Here is an 18,456-nt window from a genome sequence, read left to right as displayed (position 1 = left end):
TTTGTTGTTTTTGTGTAGTATATTAGTGATATATTGTGACTGTCAAAGTAAAAAGCTAATTCAAAACATCTCTCTCTGCCTCTCTCTCTCCCTCCCTCTCATTCACCTATCTCTCTCTCTCCTTCCCTCTCCCTCTCCCTCTCCGTCCATATAAGCTGCTGGTTCTCTGTTTTCCCTCATTTAGCTGATAGAGGCCACAGGCTCAACATCCTGAAGATCACTACTCAATCACTGCGTAGATTAAATCTCTCTGTCTTATTTTGGACGTGTCTTCAGCATGATGGACGGTGCTTTGGACAGTTTGGACGCTGTAGGTTTTTTACAGATTTGGCAACAGTTCGATGCAAACGGTAAGAAAGAATATTTTTCACACCAAAATCCTGCAAATTCCCTGTAATAATTACTCTAGTGACTCTGATTATGTGTTGGTTGCTTTCTTTGCCAAGTTTTCCTCTGCACAGTAACAAAAGCTGTTGGTATAAATGATTGGCACCATTTGGCTCCTCACACTGCTCTTTATTCATAATCAATGTAAATCTGCATCCTCAGTGTGTAAAGTCTCTGATTGTTTTTGTGGTAATAATAAATTAATATAAAAGATTATTCCATAGTCGTTTGACCTGTACATACAGTGCTGACCTGTTGCATCTCCATGACGACGTCTGTGTCGAAGATGTAAATACATTACATAATTTAATACAGGATTACAGATTGTAAATGATCTGAAGATGTAGACGATCACTATAAAAGTCGAAAGGTTCGTACATCCTCAAGTCATTTATAAGTAACGGCAATGGCATTAACTCTGTTTTGCCTAGCAGATGGACACATACACTCACACACACACACAGAGAGAGTCTGGCCTCTATAAGTGAGTGATAAGAGAAACAAAAAGGCTCAAAATGTCAACGATGGAAGAATGACATGAATGAATGACTTATTGACTTTTTTTAATGATTCAGTATGAGATAATCTGACATTCGTACTGTTTTTCCAAAATTCGCTGCAGGAAATTGACGCGTGTAAACATCGAACTGCTTGTGCCTGTGTGTTTCAGTGGTCAGGGACTGTTTACAAACTGAGCCCTTAACAGTCATGCCTATTTCCCATCTCTCCCTCTCTCCCATCTCACACCTGCACCCGAATGGCTGAAACCGCTGTGGTCACGTGATCAGGACTTGTTGCCTCCCAGTTGTTGATTGGCTAAATTCACCTGAGGACGAGGATGTCGGTGTGGGTGTGGTGTGGTCTCACAGTGCCTCTTTGTGTTCTCAGATAAGGGCTATATTGAGGAGAAGGAGCTGGACGCCTTCTTTCGGCTCACACTGGAAAAAGTGGGAATGAAGGTAAAGATCCAATGATTCCCTGTTAAATGATTTCTGTCTCTTCTTCATTTTCAGCCTGAGAGGTAAAGTTCTCTCTTTAACTCTTTGAGGTCCTTGGGTACACAATCAAACACATCATGTGTTCAATATCAGATTTACCACTTGGTAATTGCTAACAAACAGCCAGCGAAGTCCGAATTTACCAGCTGTAAACTCTGAACTCTAGATTCTACAGGAGTTGATCGGATTCTGTCAATAAATGGTAAATACACCTGAAAAAACAACCTGTCCTCAAACAACCCAACCTGTTGTTATATTGTTGTGATATACATTATGTGTGCTGGATGTGGTATATTGGAGTTAATTTATATAAAGGTAAATGAGCCCGTGTCTTGTTTTCAGCAGAAGGGAGAGATAAGTGAGGATCATGTTAGAAAGCTGAAGAAACGCTTAACATCTTCTCACCACACCTCAGCTGACGGACAACTGCAGATACGAGAAGTACAACACAGCTGCATGTCTGCATGTCTGCCCATGTGCATATCTGCACATCTTCAAGTCTGCACATCTGCACGTCTGCATGTCTGTATGTCTGCATGTCTGCATGTCTGCATGTCTGCACATCTGCTGTTTATTTTTTCCTCCTTTTCCTTCCAGCTGGCAGCTTTGATGCTGCCCGAGGAGGAAAACTTCCTGCTTCTGTTCCACAGAGAAACGCCGCTGGACAATAGCGTGGAGTTCATGAGGGTAAGGGTCAAAGGTCAACCAATAGACTTTGATTGTGTTGAATTTGCTGAGCTGCCTCGGGCCAAAAAACATCAGACAATTTCTGTTTTTGATTATAAACGTTTATTTGTCTTTTTTTGGTGCAGATTTGGAGAAACTATGACACAGATAGCAGCGGCTACATCTCCTCTGTGGAGCTCAAGGTACTTTTTCAAGTTATTATTATAGTTTCAAGTACTGTTAAAGCATTTCCATTAGTGTTTTGGGGCGTATAAGACATTGAATACATTGTTGCAGTGGTGTAGTAGAATTTGCCTTTAAAAAAAACGGAGAATAAACTAAAAATATCAAAAAAGTAAAGACATTTCCCAAACTCCACTTGGTAAACAGAATATTTATCTAAGTATCTTTAAGGTCGTATGAAGGACTGCTGAGAGTTGATGTTAGTTTGAATGTCTGGTTTGTCCCCTCAGGGTTTCCTCCATGATCTGTTCCTCCAACACAGGAAGTCCATCACCCCTGAAAAACTGGAGGAGTACACCGAAACCATGGTAACAAGCAGAGCTGGGGGAGGAATTGTGTAAATCAAATTGCTGCTTTTCAATATCATTCTAATGTATTTGTAGATGAAGATGTTTGACAAAAACAAAGATGGCAGACTGGATCTGAACGACCTTGCCAGGTGACCAACAGCTGCCCAGGAACATCTGCATCATCATCCTCAGGAAATGTTTCCTTTACAGCAAATGCAGAATACTTAAGAAATATTTAAAACATGTTTTCTTTTTGTTTTTTATATTTGTTTTTGATTCCAGAATTTTGGCCCTGAAAGAAAATTTCTTGCTGAAATTTAAGATGGATGTAAGTTACTTTGTTTGATGTTTTCAAATGGAATCCTGCCTTAGTAGAGAAAAATAACCTGAATCTTATGACAGAAAGCTAAATATTGTGTCTAATCTTTTGTATTAGGGCTGAACTCCACAAATATTTAGAAATATGTGGAGTTATGATTCCGTGTTGTCTTTATGTCATCAGGCCTGCAGTCAGGACGACAGGAAAAGAGACTTTGAGAAGATATTTGCTCACTACGACGTTGTAAGTTGACATTTTAATTAATTGCACTTTTCTCTGTTTGTCCCTCACGTATTTCCTTTGGCTTTGTTTTCAATCTCAGCTATTTCCTGACTAATAAATAAGGGTAACTGTGTGTGTGTGTGTGTGTGTGTGTGTGTGTAGAGTAAGACAGGTGAGTTGGAGGGCCCGGAGGTGGACGGCTTTGTGAAGGACATGATGGAGCTGGTGAAGGTAAAAAAAAAAAGGGGGATTTTCTTTCTGATTCTCAACTCCTTGGGGAGGTTCTGCAGGTGTTGACCTCTGACCTCTGACTTCTTTCCTCTCCAGCCCAGCATCAGTGGCACCGACCTGGACAGGTTCAGGAAAGCCCTGCTGGGTCACTGCGACATAAATGGGGACGGGAAGATCCAGAGGAACGAGCTCGCCCTCTGCCTCGGCCTCAAACTCAGCTAACAGACACCAGCAGCAACGCCTCTCTTCTCCTTCCCTCTGCCCTTAATCTCTCTCTTCCTTCTCTTTACACTTTCTTACTCCCAGTGCTCTCTCCCCTCCACTCCTCAAGACTGCGACTCACTAGCTGTGTTCTCGTGTTAATTTTGCGTAAAACATAAAGCTAGCTCGTCTCATCCTGCCATATTAAGATCAGTAAACATGCCGCAGACTTTTCGTAGTAGTTCCTTCCTCTTGGGAATGGTCACGCCTGAAGCTCCAACACAAGTATTAACTTGAGGAAGCATGTAGAGAAGCGGGGACGGAGGGGGATAATAGCACACACTTTCACTTTCACTTCTCTCCTTGCACAGAGACAAATTTGATAGAAAATTAGCCTTGTTTACACTCAGTGTGCATAGTAATGCTGAAGCATGGTCGAGGAAAGGTAGTGCGATGTGTTGTTGTTTTTTGTACATTAAAGGAAGTCACGTTTTCAAGATAAGGCCCTAAATATAAAACAGTGACATCTGGATCTGGAACTTCGTCCCCTTTAAAAAAATCGGAAGAATGAAGTCAAATACTTACAATACAATATATTTAAGTGGAACAATCCTTATCTTTAAATGGTACTTGAGAGGAAGTACTTGAGTTGGTGTGTATTGTGTCTGTGCTGAACGTTGCCAGTGAATCAAAAGTGCTTTGCATTGACATAACTTTATTGATGTGTTTTTCTGTATTTAATAATTGTAATGATGTTGAGAGATTCAAACATGACTGAGCTGTAAGTTTCTGTCTTTATGAGGTTGTTATGTAGTACTTTGTTTAGAACTATTGCATGAAGTACTGCTTCAGTGATCATATGTGAAACTCAGTGTCAGTATGTGTGTGAAATTGTCATGGAACCATTAAACTGTATAATGTGTGTACAAAACTTTTACAAATCCGATTTTTTTGTCTCCTCCAATTTTAAGTTGATTGCCAAACAAACGTTTTGTCTTTGTTTTTTGATATTCATGACTGTTAAGCTATAATGGGCTGCTGAGTGGGCGTTAAGGTGGCGTGGCTTATTCTTCATAAAGAGTTGCATCTCATTAATTAATTAATTAGCCAACTGTAACCAAACTTGGTGCACTAACTACTCAATACTACTGAGGTGATCACAGTCAAGTCAGTAACCTGAATTAAGTAAATAAACTGTAGGCATTATACAATAAATGCACAAATGGTGCAAGTGTTTTAAATGTGTTGAATGTGCATAATGTAATTATGTTTAGAAAGAACAAATGTGTACAGAGACATTAAACTCTGATTCCTCTCTCAGTCAGAAGTGAAAAGCAGCTTGTTACATCAAGCGTGAACACCTGAGTCCAACCTGGAGCCAATAGCCTCATCAGGCCGAGCCGGGTGATTGGCTGAAGCAGATATAAGCTCAGTGGGCACGAGGTACAATAGGTTCAGACGATTCTGTCTCTGCATTTGTCACGGGGCTGCGGGGGATGATGTCTTTGGGCCTTTGTGTGAGGTAGGATTGATTTCTGTCTTCTGTTGTTGCGTTAATGTTGCAGCCTGTTTTTGTTTTGCTCACTGGTTGTCGTCTTTTTCAGAGCGCTGCTGCTCGGACTGATCGCCTCTGGGCACCACGCACACGGTGAGCAGCTAGAAACTTACACAATGGGCAATGTATCTAGTCAAAGTCAAACAATAAGAATAAAGTGAATTGGGGTGTTTCCATCAGCTGTGAACTGAATAAAACTTTGTCAATGAGGTATATTTAACATTGTACAAAACCTGAAGCCCGACTTGAGTTATCGATGGATAATTGGCCTCTGCTCAATAAATCTTTCCATGTTAAATTAACCATGAACCAAGCTTCAAATGCTTGCATTAATTCCTTAAATAAAATGTGTTCTGTTGGCCTTTAGTTAAACTCAATCTGCTGCTGTTAAGTCAAGTGGCATCAAACTGCAAAAAAAAAACTTGTGAAAAAATGCATTCTCTTAAAATGAGCATGAAAGCTTTTTTTTTTGTTCTTTACATAAATGTAAAGTCATAATTCACATAAAATGGTTGAATGTAAGTGCCTGAAATGTGCTTTGTTTTCTTTCCAGAAATCAGCTACAGAGCTGATGGCTCCAGTGGCATTGAACCTTATTTTAAACCAGCTGTAACTTCATGGAGCATCCACACAGCTGCTCCAGCCTCACAGAGCAAAGGGGACTCTGGACTGTCCCATGATGGCTTTGCTTCTTCTGGAAGCTTCCAGCCAGCAGCTGGTTATGGAAGCTACAGTGGCTCCATAGTCGGTAGCTCAGGTTCTTCCTCCACGCTTGGCAGTGCAACTTACTTGGCTACTTATGGTACGAAAGGTGGTTACAATCGGCGAGGAAGTGTTGTCGGTTACAAACCTGGCCGGCCTTCGCCACATACACCCAGCCGGGACCCACAGCAGCTACATTACCAAATGAAAGGCAGTGATGGTCAGTCGGATATTGGAAAGGACTTTTCATCGGGTATCGTTTCAAGCCCTGGAATTGAAATGTTTTCTAGTGAGTCTGAGGCCCAGCCGGCACCACCAGGGTACAAGCCACAGCGTCCCAGCTATGGCGGTCGACGAAAACCTACCATGACGGATTTCACCAAGCGAGGCCTTCCTGTTGGCTCTCGGAAACCAAGCTTGATGGCCAAGCCCCCGAGCTACAAGCAGCCGCAGCCCCCGAGCTACAAGCAGCCGCAGCCCCTGAGCTACAGGCGGCCGCAGCCCCCGAGCTACAAGCGGCCGCAGCCCCCGAGCTACAAGCAGCCGCAGCCCTCGAGCTACAAGCAGCAGCAGCAGCAGCAGCAGCAGCTGCAGCAGCAGCTGCAGCAGCAGCTGCCGCAGCAGCAGCCCCCGAGGTACCAGCAGCAGCAGCCGCCGCAGCCCCCAAAGATCACAAGCTACCTGGCCAAGCCGCAAACCGCGATCTACAGGCAGCCGCAACCCCAGACGACTCCGGACTACCTTGCCAAGCAGCAACCCCGGAAGACCCCGAGCTACCTTGCCAAGCAGCAACCCCCAAAGACCCCGGGCTACCTTGACAAGCAGCAACCCCCGAAGACCCCGGGCTACCTTGCCAAGCAGCGACCCCCGAAGATCCAGAGCTACCTTGCCAAGCCGCCACCCCCGAAGACTCCAAGCTATTTTGCTAAGCCACAAACCCCGATCTACAGCCAGCCTCAAGTGGAGGCGCCAAACTACAGGCAGCCGCAACCCCCATTGATCCCGAGCTTCCTCGACAAGCCACAGCCGCAACCAGAGCCCCCAAGGTACAGGCAGCCGCAGCCACCAAAGATCCCGAGCTACCTTGCCAAGCCGCAGGTGCAGCCGGAGCCCCCGAGGTACAGGCAGCCGCAGCCACCACAGATCCCGAGCTACCTTGCCAAGCCGCAGGTGCAGCCGGAGCCCCCGAGGTACAGGCAGCCGCAGCCCCCACAGATCCCACGCTACCTTGGCAAGCCGCAGGTGCAGCCGGAGCCCCCTATGTACAGGCAGCCGCAGCCCCCACAGATCCCGAGCTACCTTGGCAAGCCGCAGGTGCAGCCGGAGCCCCCGAGGTACAGGCAGCTGCAGCCACCACAGATCCCGAGCTACCTTGGCAAGCCGCAGGTGCAGCCGGAGCCCCCGAGGTACAGGCAGCCGCAGCCACCACAGATCCCGAGCTACCTTGGCAAGCCGCAGCCACTGAGGTACAGGCAGCCGCAGCCAACAAAGACCTCGAGCTACCTTGCCAAGCCGCAGGTGCAGCAGGAGCCACTGAGGTACAGGCAGCAGCAGCCCCCAAAGATCCCGAGCTACCTTGCCAAGCTGCAGGTGCAGCCGGACCCCCCGAGCTACAGGCAGCCGCAGCCCCAAAAGATCCTCAGTTACCTCTCTAAGGAGCCGCAGGAGGTGCAGTCACAACAGCCTCCGAGTTACAAACGGTTGCAACCGCCACAGCCCCCAAGGACCCTGAGCTACCTCGACAAGCAGCCGCAGCCCCAGAGCAACGGTGTTCTCCAAAGCAAACCTGCCATGTCGGACTTGGCCTTTGGTCAGGCAGGTGTTGCCTCTGGCTCTGAGTTGTCAGTCTTCCTAGCCAAGCAGCCACAGCCTCCAAGCTACAAACAGCCGCAACAGAAGATTTTCTATTGACTCAGCTGCCAGGCTTCCTTCCTACACCCCCAGCAGCCTGCTGGCCATGATTCTCTACTTCAGAATGGTGCTGGTTGGTGGTTCACAATGCTTTTAGCTTGTTTTAGACCTTCTTAGAAGGGGCATGTGGACCAGCACGACGTTCACCTGGGCAGAAATCGGCCCAAACAAGTGGGTGAGTTAACTTCTCAGGTTTTGTGCAAATTGGTGATGGTGTGGTAATGCTACATGGTGGTTGTGTCTGGCTAATGTTTTCATTAAAGCAAGAATGAGTTAATGCAAGTCCTGTGAAGTTTCAGGTGAGCGTGTTGCTGACTTTCTAAATTGTTTGTCCGCAGCTTCGTGTACTGTTCTGGAATCAAACCTTCTGGTCTGGCACAAATCTCATCAGCTGAAATAAAATGTGTGGCTCTGACTTGTGTCTGAAACTTCTTTGAACCTCTTGAGCAGACTTGAATATGCTTCGTCATGTTTCTTCCTCCTCACTGAAACTGCGCAACATGTTTAACCTGAATTCACCTTATTCATTATGTCAGGTAGAACAAACTTGAGCTCTGATGTAAATCTAAAGGCTCCAGAGACTCTAGAGAGATTTCAGCAATTTGAAATCCTTCTTTCCAAGAACCTCCAAGCTGCTGTGATCATGGATCCTGATGCTTCAGATTTTAAAAAGGGAAAATGTGTCGCAAAATCAATAATTCACCAAAAGCAGCTGAGTGTTTGCACCACTATCGCCATTTGGACTGCATTGCTTCCTCAACCATCTGGAAAGTCTTCTGCAACTTTATCTCATAAATGACCTTCAATCTTGTTCTATGGAGCTAATTCTGGCTGTTAACATTGCATACAATTATTGCTGCAGAAAAGATAACTGGAATGTTTAGGGCTTGAATGGCTCCTCCTAGGGATCCTGTTGACATGCTGGACAAGACACTGGACCTCTAACTGCTCCTGGTGTGCAAGTTGGCTCCTTACATCAAATGGACCTACCATCAGTGTATGAATAGGCACCATGGCAACAGTGTACCTGTAAGGCTGCAATTGAAATGCATTTTCTCCACATTTCAGGTTTTGCTGAGATAATTGACTTCAAGTTCAATTATCTCGTATCAACAGTTGTGGCTGTGTAGGTCAAATGAGTCACTCCCACAAATTACAGGTAAAGGTAAGACTATGACAAGCTCAAATCAGAAGAATCATCTGGATATGTGCTGAATTTGGAGAAGTTTGTGCAAAACTGCTGGTCAGTTCATGTTGGCCCAAACATAATTGCTCTTCTATACCTGATGGTCTAGTCTGCACCAGAAACCCTTTGCTTAATCTCTCCTTCTGCTGAATACATAAATAAGATGCAGATTTTATTCATGAGCACAAAGCACAGGGAAGTCAATGTGGTCAACATAAAACCCATGAGAGCACAAGGTTGAGAATTTCAGCTCTTGTTTAGCGCTTTTCTTTCTCTCCTCTCACACTCATCTTTGTGCACTCGATCGCCCCTCGCCCCTTCTCTGATAGCTGTTATTAGTCGTCTTCTGCTGTTTGGGGGAGGTAATGACACAGAAAGCTGCTTTTTGTGCGCAACTACGTGTGTGTTGCGTGTTCCCCGTCATTAACCAGTCAGCCTGTGTGGTTAAAATGGTTGCCAGATTCACCATCTGATCTAAGCTCTTCAGTCTCACCAGCCTCAGTTCAGCTCTCACCGCCTCTTCACTTTGAGAGACAAGAGGGTTTCTCCCTCATATCACCCCAGCTGCCCCTTCCTGTCAGCATGGGGGCCCCTCTGGTCTGCCCTGTACCCCCCCCTTGTGTCCTCATGGCCCCAAGTCAATCAAGATTCAAAACATCAAGGAGTTTATTTGCAACTTGCCCAGGTATCTCAGTCAATTTAAACAAGGAGAAAGAAGAAGAATAACTGAAGAAATCAGCAAGGTGACAAATGAGACTTTTGGAAGAGGAAAATCAGATTCTGATTTAGTAACAGACGAAACAATCCAGTTCTGAATCTGACAGCCAATCAGCAAAGTCCTCTTGTCTTCCTGTAATGTTTGAGAGATAATAATCATAATAAGCCATGACAACATTGAGCTCAGAGGAAACATGGAGGCGGATTTGTTAAAAGATCCGTTTGTCCGCGTTACGTCCATGTACTAATGTGGCCGTAGAGACGAGCAGGGTTGGTGCTTCTCCCAAAGAACGAAAGCTTTTGTTGCTTTAGGTCGTACTTGAATAAAAGCAGAGCACGTCTCGTTCAAAAATGTCTTCATTATGTGCATCATTTGCCCATTGTAAAAAAAAAATCATTGAATAAAGAAGTAGTAGAAGGAGAAGGAGAAAGGAATCGCTAATGTTTCTACTTTCGTAGTTAATCTGAAGTCCGCGTAGTTCAGACGAATGCTCACTAGAGGGTGGTGGAGCCTAATAAATCTTTGATATAAAATAAAACAATACAACTGCAAAATTAGACCAGAATTCACAAACCAAGCAGTTAATTGAACAAATAAGAATAGAACTTCACATTACGACGTAAGCATCCAGAGGGCTTTATAAAAACACTGTGTTTACTCAAGAATTCACTTGTACAAATAGTTTCCTTGTGTCTGAACAAACGAGACCCTGCATGATTCCAACCGTGTCTTTTGTTTGATTGTAAATATTTTGAGATGAGGTACTTTATATATTACGATCTGTTTTGTTCTATTTTATGACATTTCAATGCATTTTGGTGACATTTTATGACATTCTATTTTAGTAGAAGTAGTGCAGTTGAAGCATTTTGAAGCATTTGTGCCTGAGATGATGTGTATTCGACCTTTGTGCACTTTGATTTGGTTGTAATTCTTATTTGATATCAGTATATCTTTGTCTTTTCATTAATAAAACCTCATTGCTCCTGAAGGCGGGGCTTATGGAGGCGCGCCCCCGCCCGTGCAGGCGCGTCCCGGTCCGTCCCCGCGGTGTGGCGCGCACACATTGATCCTGCGTGGGTTTCGTCTCCAGTCTGCCGCCTGTCTACCCGCCGCAAACATGCGTGTCCGCCCGCAAACATGGGCTTCATCTCCCCCGGCCGCTCAGTGACTCGCGGGCGGAGCAAACATTCAGTCCGGGTTTGGCTCTCCGTCTGCGGGGTACAACCTGCGGCAGCGAGCCTGTGAGGAGCGGCTTCTTCCCAGATCTGCACCTTCATTGATGGACTCCGGCACCCCGCCGTGACTCCGTTCTGATCACGCACACGCAGCTGAACATGGAGGCGGTGATGGAGAGGGAGTGCAGCGCTCTTGGGGGGCTTTTCCAGACCGTCATAGGAGACATGAAGGTAAGAATTCACCTGGATTCAAGTCCAGGTGATCCTGGTCCCTCCTGCTCTCCTCTGTAGGCTTCCAGGCGTCCTTGTTAATTTGTTAATCACCCCGGTGTAGGGGAGGAGGGGGGAGGAGGAGGAGGAGGGTGTGTTCGGAGCTTCATTTCTGTGGTCCAGACCGCCTGAAGCTTCATGTTCTTAATAATTCGCGTTCAGACTGCTGACCTCTGATCATAATGTGCGTGAGATGTTTGAGTCTGTAACTCCTTGTTGCGCTGTAGTAATATTATTGCTCACAATTAGGGACAAAGGACATAGGTGATTATTATTAGTATGAAAATTGGTTATCGTTTGTATAATCGTCCATGTTTAATATATGAATGGCAACGAATAGTGACAAATCACCACCACACGTTGCCAGAACAGATGTCTTCAAATTGTGTAACAAAACCTAAAGGAATAAAATTTGAATAATGATATAAAACAAGCTGCAACCAGCTGAATTTCCATTTTGTGAAAACATTGAATTGCTCAGCAGTTGAACTCTTCATTTCCTGGTCTGTGCTCAGCTCAGTTTCCCTTTGTGACTCTTAACTGAGACAAAGACAGGTTCTGTGTCTTATATTTCCACATCTTTAACAAATAGAAATAACCTCACATTTATATTTACATTTCTTTATCCGGGATCAAACCAGTGCATCTCACTTTCTACAGTTTAGAGGTTTTTCCACATCGTCTAGTTTAGAGGTTCCAACACGTTGTTTTTAAACTGCGACTTTTACAAAATATTGTGCTTTTCATCCGATCTTGTTTACTGATATAGTTTTGGTTTTGTTTGTAAATTGAAGCATTTTAGAGCTATTTGGTGTTCAAAATGAAGTTTGTGAACCAAAGCAGAGCCCCTTCATGTTTGGTGGTGATGCGATGTTGGATCTCTGTGGCTTTGAGTTCGACCCTCAGCTGTGCGGCTTACGTCAGATGATCCTTCACATGAAGCTGAGTAGTGTGACGTCTGTTTCAGAGGCTTTGGGGAACCACATCGCTACATCGTTCCCACGGTTTGCATTTCCCAGAAACCTTTGCAATCAAACCGAAACTGTAGCGTTGATGATGTATCCTCGCTTTCCGTTCAGACGTTCACTGGTTTCAATACTGGTTTGTTTGTAGCCATATGTTTTGATGAAGTCATGTGGGCTGAGTGTGAAGGCCACGCCTTTTAATGATGCGTCCCACCAAACAAGACGCGGCTCTCGACTCATCCGGCACCTTTGGGATGAACTGGAGCGCCGACCTGTCCGGCCTCAACACCCGCTCTCGGGCTGAGTGGAAGCAAACGCTTGCATCCAGGCTCCATATGTTACCATGCAAACATGTTGGCTGAACTTAAAGTGACGCATTACGTTAAAGCACCGTAAGTAGTTGGTTTTCTCCAGATCACTGAGGGATGAATTCACCTCAGTTTGTTGTTTAAGTTACTGAATGGGACTCACAGACGGTCTGGTGTCTCGCTGGTCTAACGAGGGAAACGCTGCGTCTGCGTGGGTGAGTGTGCGACTGTATGAGTGTGTGAGTGTGTGGGCGGACTGAGACGTCTGCTGCTGCTTGTACAGATTGCGTGTGTGGGAATTTGTCAGGGGAAAGCTTCCTTAATGAGGATGACCTACTGCAAGATGAGAACATTCCACAGCCACGAGTTGAAATCAGGGAAAGTTATGGTCATATTTCCTGATTTTCTAATTATTCATGGACAAACTTGGTCACGTGTGTTTGCTCCTCTGTAAGTTGTTTCATAGTGTAGATGTTTTGCTTCTCTTCAGGTCTGTAGGTCTTTGAATGGACCCTTATGGATCCATAAACACGTATTAAAGCTGCTAAAAGCTCGTCTACGTGGAGCTTTAAGTTTAGTAAGATACTAATATGTTGACCTCTGACCTTTGGCCCTGAACCATCTGTATGTTGTCATGGATCTCTATCCTATAGTTACCCTGACCTTTGACCCTGAACCCTCTGTATGTGAGCGTCATTACAGCATACCACAGTTCTATTAGTGAATCTAGGAGATACATTTAGCTTTTATTGTGGGGTTCATACCTTTCTGTCCAGAATTAGTAGTGTGTGTGTGTGTGTGTGTGTGTGTGTGTGTGTGTGTGTGTGTGTGTGTGTGTGTGTGTGTGTGTGTGTGTGTGTGTGTGTGTGTGTGTGTGTGTGTGTGTGTGTGTGTGTGTGTGTGTGTGTGTGTGTGTGTGTGTGTGTGTGTGTGTGTGTGTGTGTGTGTGTCTTCATCCTCCTCAAGTCACATTGCTGAATACATTGAAGCAGACACATTACTGTTGATCCGTTTAAAGTGGAACAGATCAGCTTGTTGAAACTCCTTCATCCTCTGAGCCTTTAAAGAGGAAGAAGAAGAAGCTTTTCTCTCTATGAACCCTTTCAACCTGCATCTTGTTGCACTGAGCTCACTCTGTTGCTCGGCGGCAAACATCTCATTCTCATGGGTAACTGGTGTGTTTGACCTTGCACATTTTAATTCACAATTATGCGCTAATGTTTGCCGAATGTGCTAAAAATAAAAACATTCATTCAAAAACTTAGGTCCTTAGGTGTTAGAGGCTTGAGATGGGAGGCTTTTGTGGGCGTGGCCTTTTGTGGGCGGGGGCGTTGGCGGCGTCATCACCTCTCTGGCGCCCCAGCTGAGCCGACTGTGTTTCAGCCTCATTCTGTTTGTGAGACTGATGCCCAGCGTCATCGCCTGGCTACCGTCGCTATGGCAACTCTGCTGCAGCAGCAGCAGCAGCAGCTGCAGACGTGCACGCATCCTCACTCCTATACACACACATACAAAAATTTTATATCACACAATTCTTTCTTTTTGCCTCATTCAGGATACATACACACACACACACACATACACACACACACACACACACACACACACACACAATCCTCCTCACACACGTTATCCTTTCAACCCTTTATGCATTCATCATCCTTATATTCACATCTCATTTTCTCTCTCTTTCTCTTTCCCTCTCTGACACACACACACACACACACACAAAAGATGAGGGCAGGGCTATTGCATCTATCAATCACTGAGGACATAAATTGTCACCGTGGCAACGACCGGAGGCAGCAGCAGCAGCAGCAGTGTTCAGTATTCATCCTGCTGGTCCTTCAGGAATCCTCTGCTCTGTTTGTTTCTGGGGCTGCAGAGGTTTTAACCCTTTCATGAATGTTTGTTCTGCTTTACCATCAATCGAACACAAACCAGCGGTCAGATTGATCAACATTTCGCCTGCATAAATGAGCGGAGGGCGTGTGAGCGCTGCAGAACCGTCTGGACCTGCTCAGTAGCTCCCAGCAGGTGGTGGATGATGTGACAAACGTGCTCATAATGTGCACGGTGTGGGAGCGGAGCAGCCACAGTTTCCTGGATGTGTGATGGTGGTTATGTGAGAAAGAGGCCTTCATGTTGTGATATCTGGACCTGTTTGTTATCCAGTACATCTTCACCGGACCCAGATAATGTTGAGCCTAAGCCACGACTGCGGTCCATGCAGGACCTGACCCAAGACTAATAACCATGATGTTTTGAATCAGAAGAGCTTCAGTCGGGCCTGAACTGAGCTTTGGTTGGCCCGACCGATGTGTATCAGGTCAGAGATGTCAAGACACCCTAACAAGTGTGACCATTTGTTCCTCTTCTACCTATCCTTCCTAATGATTTTTCAGTTTTTCTTGTGACCATGTGAGCTCTAACATCACATTAACAGTGCTTAAGGTATCATAAGAGGCTCATATTCAGGCTTTACATCACAATCCTATCCACTATCCACTGTATGAGACCTGGGAGCAAAACACTGTGTATTTATTGGACGCAGTGAGTGAAGACGCCTAAGATCCTTTTCTGTAGTAAAAAAAAGCCCCACCCGCCCCCTGAACATCAGGGGGCTCCTGCTGACTTTAGAAGCGTACCCTACTTTCTTCTTTGTGTCTTCGGCTGCAGCCTGACGTCTCCACACACGCCGTGCCGCACTGCAGCGTTTCTTGGCTCCTTTTTCTCTCTTCCTGTCTCACGTCGAGCCCCATCCGTGTAGTCAAAGTGTGTTTGCGTGCCCGGGGGCGCTTGTTTGCCTTCTCTGGCCGAGCTGGGGTCGGTGGGACGTATGGATCGGAGGCATTGATCTGTCTCCGTGTCGTCTGCTGGCTCACTGCTGCGTCGAGTGCGTGTGCGTGCGTGTGCGTGTGCGTGCGTGTGCGTGCGTGTGTGTGCGTGTGTGTGCGTGTGTGTGTGTGTGTGTGTGTGTGTTCAGTCTTGAAATGAAACCTCAAACTTTCACAAACGCAAAGATTTCCGGCTCTCCTTCATACTCATGTTGACTATGTTAATTTATCAGGGTTGATTGATAAGTTCTGAGCCGAGCATAGCCTTACAGCTAAGATGTTAAATTCTCTGGTGGATGATGTAACAGGCCATTGCGGTTTCTGTTGTTGGAGCTGCTGTTCTGTACTGTAGAGTTTGAACCCAAACTGAAACTAAAGAGTCTTTAACCAGAACATGTTCGCAGAAAAACTCAAGTTTTGAATCTGAATCTGATAGAGTTCTGTCTGATAGATCCAAACCTGACTGAGCTCTACATGAATATTTTAGTTTCAGCTACAATAAATGTGCCCTCACTTCCCCCTGGCCACACCCACTTTACTCAATTTAGTGTGGCTGTAAACTGACAATGGTGACTTAGATGTAAATCTTATAGTTCTGACTGTTTTACTCTCTTTGGTTTTCAGGGCAGTTACCCTGTCTGGGATGACTTCATCAGCAAGGCCGGCAAACTGCAATCACAGCTCAGGTAACACATACACACACACACAGACACACACGCATGCAAGTGCACGCACACGCTGTACAACGTCAAGCTCATGAAAATCCAATCAGTCTGCTTCATTAAGTGTTTAAATGTCAGGCTCACCTCACTTCTGTCGCCTCATGTCTCACACACACACACAGACTCAGACTATTGAAGGTCATGCACACACACACGTACAGAAATCATTCACACTCACAAAACATACATGAGACTTACAAGAATAGATCCAAGTAACACACACACACACACAATCGCACAGTTCAGTACACACACATGCATTAGAATTGGACTGCAGCTCTCACACTACATCTACACCTGATCACACTCACATACACACTCTCTCCCATGCACTAGCCATCCCACAGCAGTCACACTCTCTGTGCACACATGAGCCACGCAATTAACCTTGGCGGGCTGGCAGAGATTAATGATGCAGCCAGGAAGTCATTTTCAGTGAGATGGAGTAAAGCACCGCCGCAGGAGACGCTGTGCCAGGCCAGAGGTCATCAGGGGTCAACGCTGATCACAAACACACAGACTTCATTCTTCCTTGTCACACTACAGCCAAATTCTCAACACTTCACTTTCTCATGCGTATGACCTGTTTCAGATTGTTATTTTTTGTGCATTTTACAAGCCGCAAACACTTTTTAATCCGTCTACGCAAAGATTCCCTAACATACTGATCAAAGTCAGATGAATTTATGTAGTAAGTCATTTGATTTGTTAACAGATTGTGCCTTGTAAACACACAATGTTCAGATTCCGAGTTTAGTTTTAATCAGACAAAGTGCAGTCTAAGTATGCATGAACGATTCAAATCCAGATGAAAGATTTTCTGAATTGTAATCCAGATTAGAGCTGCGGTTCGGCTGGAGAATCAAATTGTGAGACAAAAACTGTAATTCGTTACATCTGTGTGAGAACGATATCACACAGTGTTATAACAGACAATATGTAAACAAATGTGCAGATGACGTAAAAAACATTTTATCTGATGAAAATAAGCAAACCTGTCTCTGTTGTGTCTCCCAGGACGACGGTTGTCACGGTAGCAGCCTTCCTGGATGCCTTTCAGAAGGTGGCCGACCTGGCGACCAACAGCCGAGGTGAGAGGGCGAGAGGTGTTTGGTGTTGCATTCGGGTGCTCGTCTTGCGAGTTGGAATGTTCAAATTTAACGCTGCTGGTGATGACATTTCTTGGCTGGTTTGTTAGGATGCGATGCGTTCATGCAGAATCCGTCATTTCTGTACAATCACGTAAACGTACCCGAAATAAACAGAACCTGAAGATTCTATATTTTGATACCTGGATGTATTCATGGGACACAAGCAGCAGAAGGCGCTTTGAGTGTGTGTGTGTGTGTGTGTGTGTGTGTGTGTGTGTGTGTGTGTGTGTGTGTGTGTGTGTGTGTGTGTGTGTGTGTGTGTGTGTGTGTGTGTGTGTGTGTGTGTGTGTGTGTGTGTGTGTGTGTGTGTGTGTGTGTGTGTGTGTGTGTGTTATTGCGGGTTGCAGGTTTGTTATTGATTTGTACTCTACTAGTACTAGTATTGACAAATGATCAGTTATGGCTGTCTATCCAATCACTGGATTGGAACATCAATACAGGGCGCTTCCTTGATTGATTGATTGAACAAAGCAGAGCCTGTGAGTGTGTGTGTGTATTCAACCAGTCTCTTTTTTTCATTATTCGGTCTGTTATGCTTTGCTCTAGCACATGTGGGAATTCTCGTCTAGGCGTCCCTCTTTTGTCTTTTATGTTGTGTGTGTGTGCGCGTCCACAATGCTGGATGTAGGCCAACTTCCTGTCAGGGATTCTCACAGTCACAGTGACAACAGTAACCGAGGAAACAATCAGTCGTGACTGGGATGATTCTAGGGCTTCAGGTCACTGCTGCTCTGTAATTGACGGTGTGTGTGTGTGTGCATGTGCGTGTGCACACCTGAAGCAGTGTGTGGAATTATTGGTTTCTTTTGTCAACCATTGTGACAATTAGAGGCTTATGGGGCCACACCCCACCTTGCTGATCTTCCTCGTCTGCAAATACGTAACGATGAACTATAAGCAAAAATGCGGCAGCTGCCCAAGAGTCACAGAGCAGAAACAAACAAAAATTATTAAGTATATAATAAATAACGAGCTTTTTTACATAACTGTGTTACATTGAGTGATGTTACGTGAATAAGTCTCACACTGCTCACTCCGATACAGTAGGTGGCGCCATCAAACACAAGGCACAGGAGTTTCATTCTTCTCACGTCGCGATAAACACACACCCTGAAAATATGGGGCGGAGTTTCAATCATTACGTCCTCAAATCTCTCCGCATTTGTCGTGAACTTGAGGTGGCGGGCGAATGCTCGAGCACAGACAGGACGGATATCTGGAATAGACCTCAAGCACAACACGGCACCACTAATTTGCACAAAGCGTTTCCATTACAGTTTTGTAAAGTAAACCTCTTTGGACTGGACTGGCAACACATGAAGCCACCCAGAGTGAGCACAAAGGTTTTCACTCACCGGGAATGTTTGGGTTGTTTGTGCTCAGTCGCACATTAGAG

The 18,456-nt window shown here is 45.3% G+C and overlaps 1 protein-coding gene and 1 long non-coding RNA gene across 2 annotated transcripts; both read left to right on the top strand.

Moving 5' to 3' along the window:
• Positions 1–163: 163 nt before the first annotated feature.
• LOC143005787 (secretagogin-like) lies at positions 164–4,475 on the top strand. The gene is made up of 11 exons (XM_076157172.1): positions 164–350; positions 1,276–1,346; positions 1,731–1,826; positions 1,983–2,072; positions 2,198–2,254; positions 2,525–2,602; positions 2,678–2,733; positions 2,867–2,912; positions 3,087–3,146; positions 3,288–3,356; positions 3,453–4,475. The coding sequence occupies exons 1-11, from the start codon at positions 278–280 to the stop codon at positions 3,576–3,578; spliced, it is 822 nt and encodes a 273-aa protein (XP_076013287.1). The 5' UTR covers positions 164–277; the 3' UTR covers positions 3,579–4,475.
• A 6,229-nt stretch (positions 4,476–10,704) lies between these two features.
• On the top strand, positions 10,705–17,002 carry LOC143005847 (uncharacterized). Its single transcript, XR_012964090.1, has 3 exons — positions 10,705–11,038; positions 15,812–15,873; positions 16,927–17,002. It is a non-coding gene; the product is annotated as an uncharacterized LOC143005847 (long non-coding RNA).
• Positions 17,003–18,456: the final 1,454 nt, after the last annotated feature.

Source organism: Genypterus blacodes, unplaced genomic scaffold (assembly GCF_046128005.1).
Source record: "Genypterus blacodes isolate CSIRO-AG114 ecotype Tasmania unplaced genomic scaffold, CSIRO-AGI_Gbla_v1 ptg000072l_1, whole genome shotgun sequence".
Lineage (NCBI taxonomy): Eukaryota > Metazoa > Chordata > Actinopteri > Ophidiiformes > Ophidiidae > Genypterus > Genypterus blacodes.
The sequence above is the reverse complement of the archived record's forward strand: the minus strand, read 5'-3'. Positions and strand labels throughout refer to the sequence as shown.

Bases quoted from the DNA above. Each gene is read 5' to 3' on its own strand.
- LOC143005787 (XM_076157172.1), top strand. From the start codon at position 278: ATGATGGACGGTGCTTTGGACAGTTTGGACGCTGTAGGTTTTTTACAG. The intron at 1,347-1,730 runs GTAAAGATCCAA...TGTTTTCAGCAG, and splicing joins TGGAAAAAGTGGGAATGAAG to AAGGGAGAGATAAGTGAGGA. The intron at 3,147-3,287 runs GTAAGTTGACAT...GTGTGTGTGTAG, and splicing joins TATTTGCTCACTACGACGTT to AGTAAGACAGGTGAGTTGGA.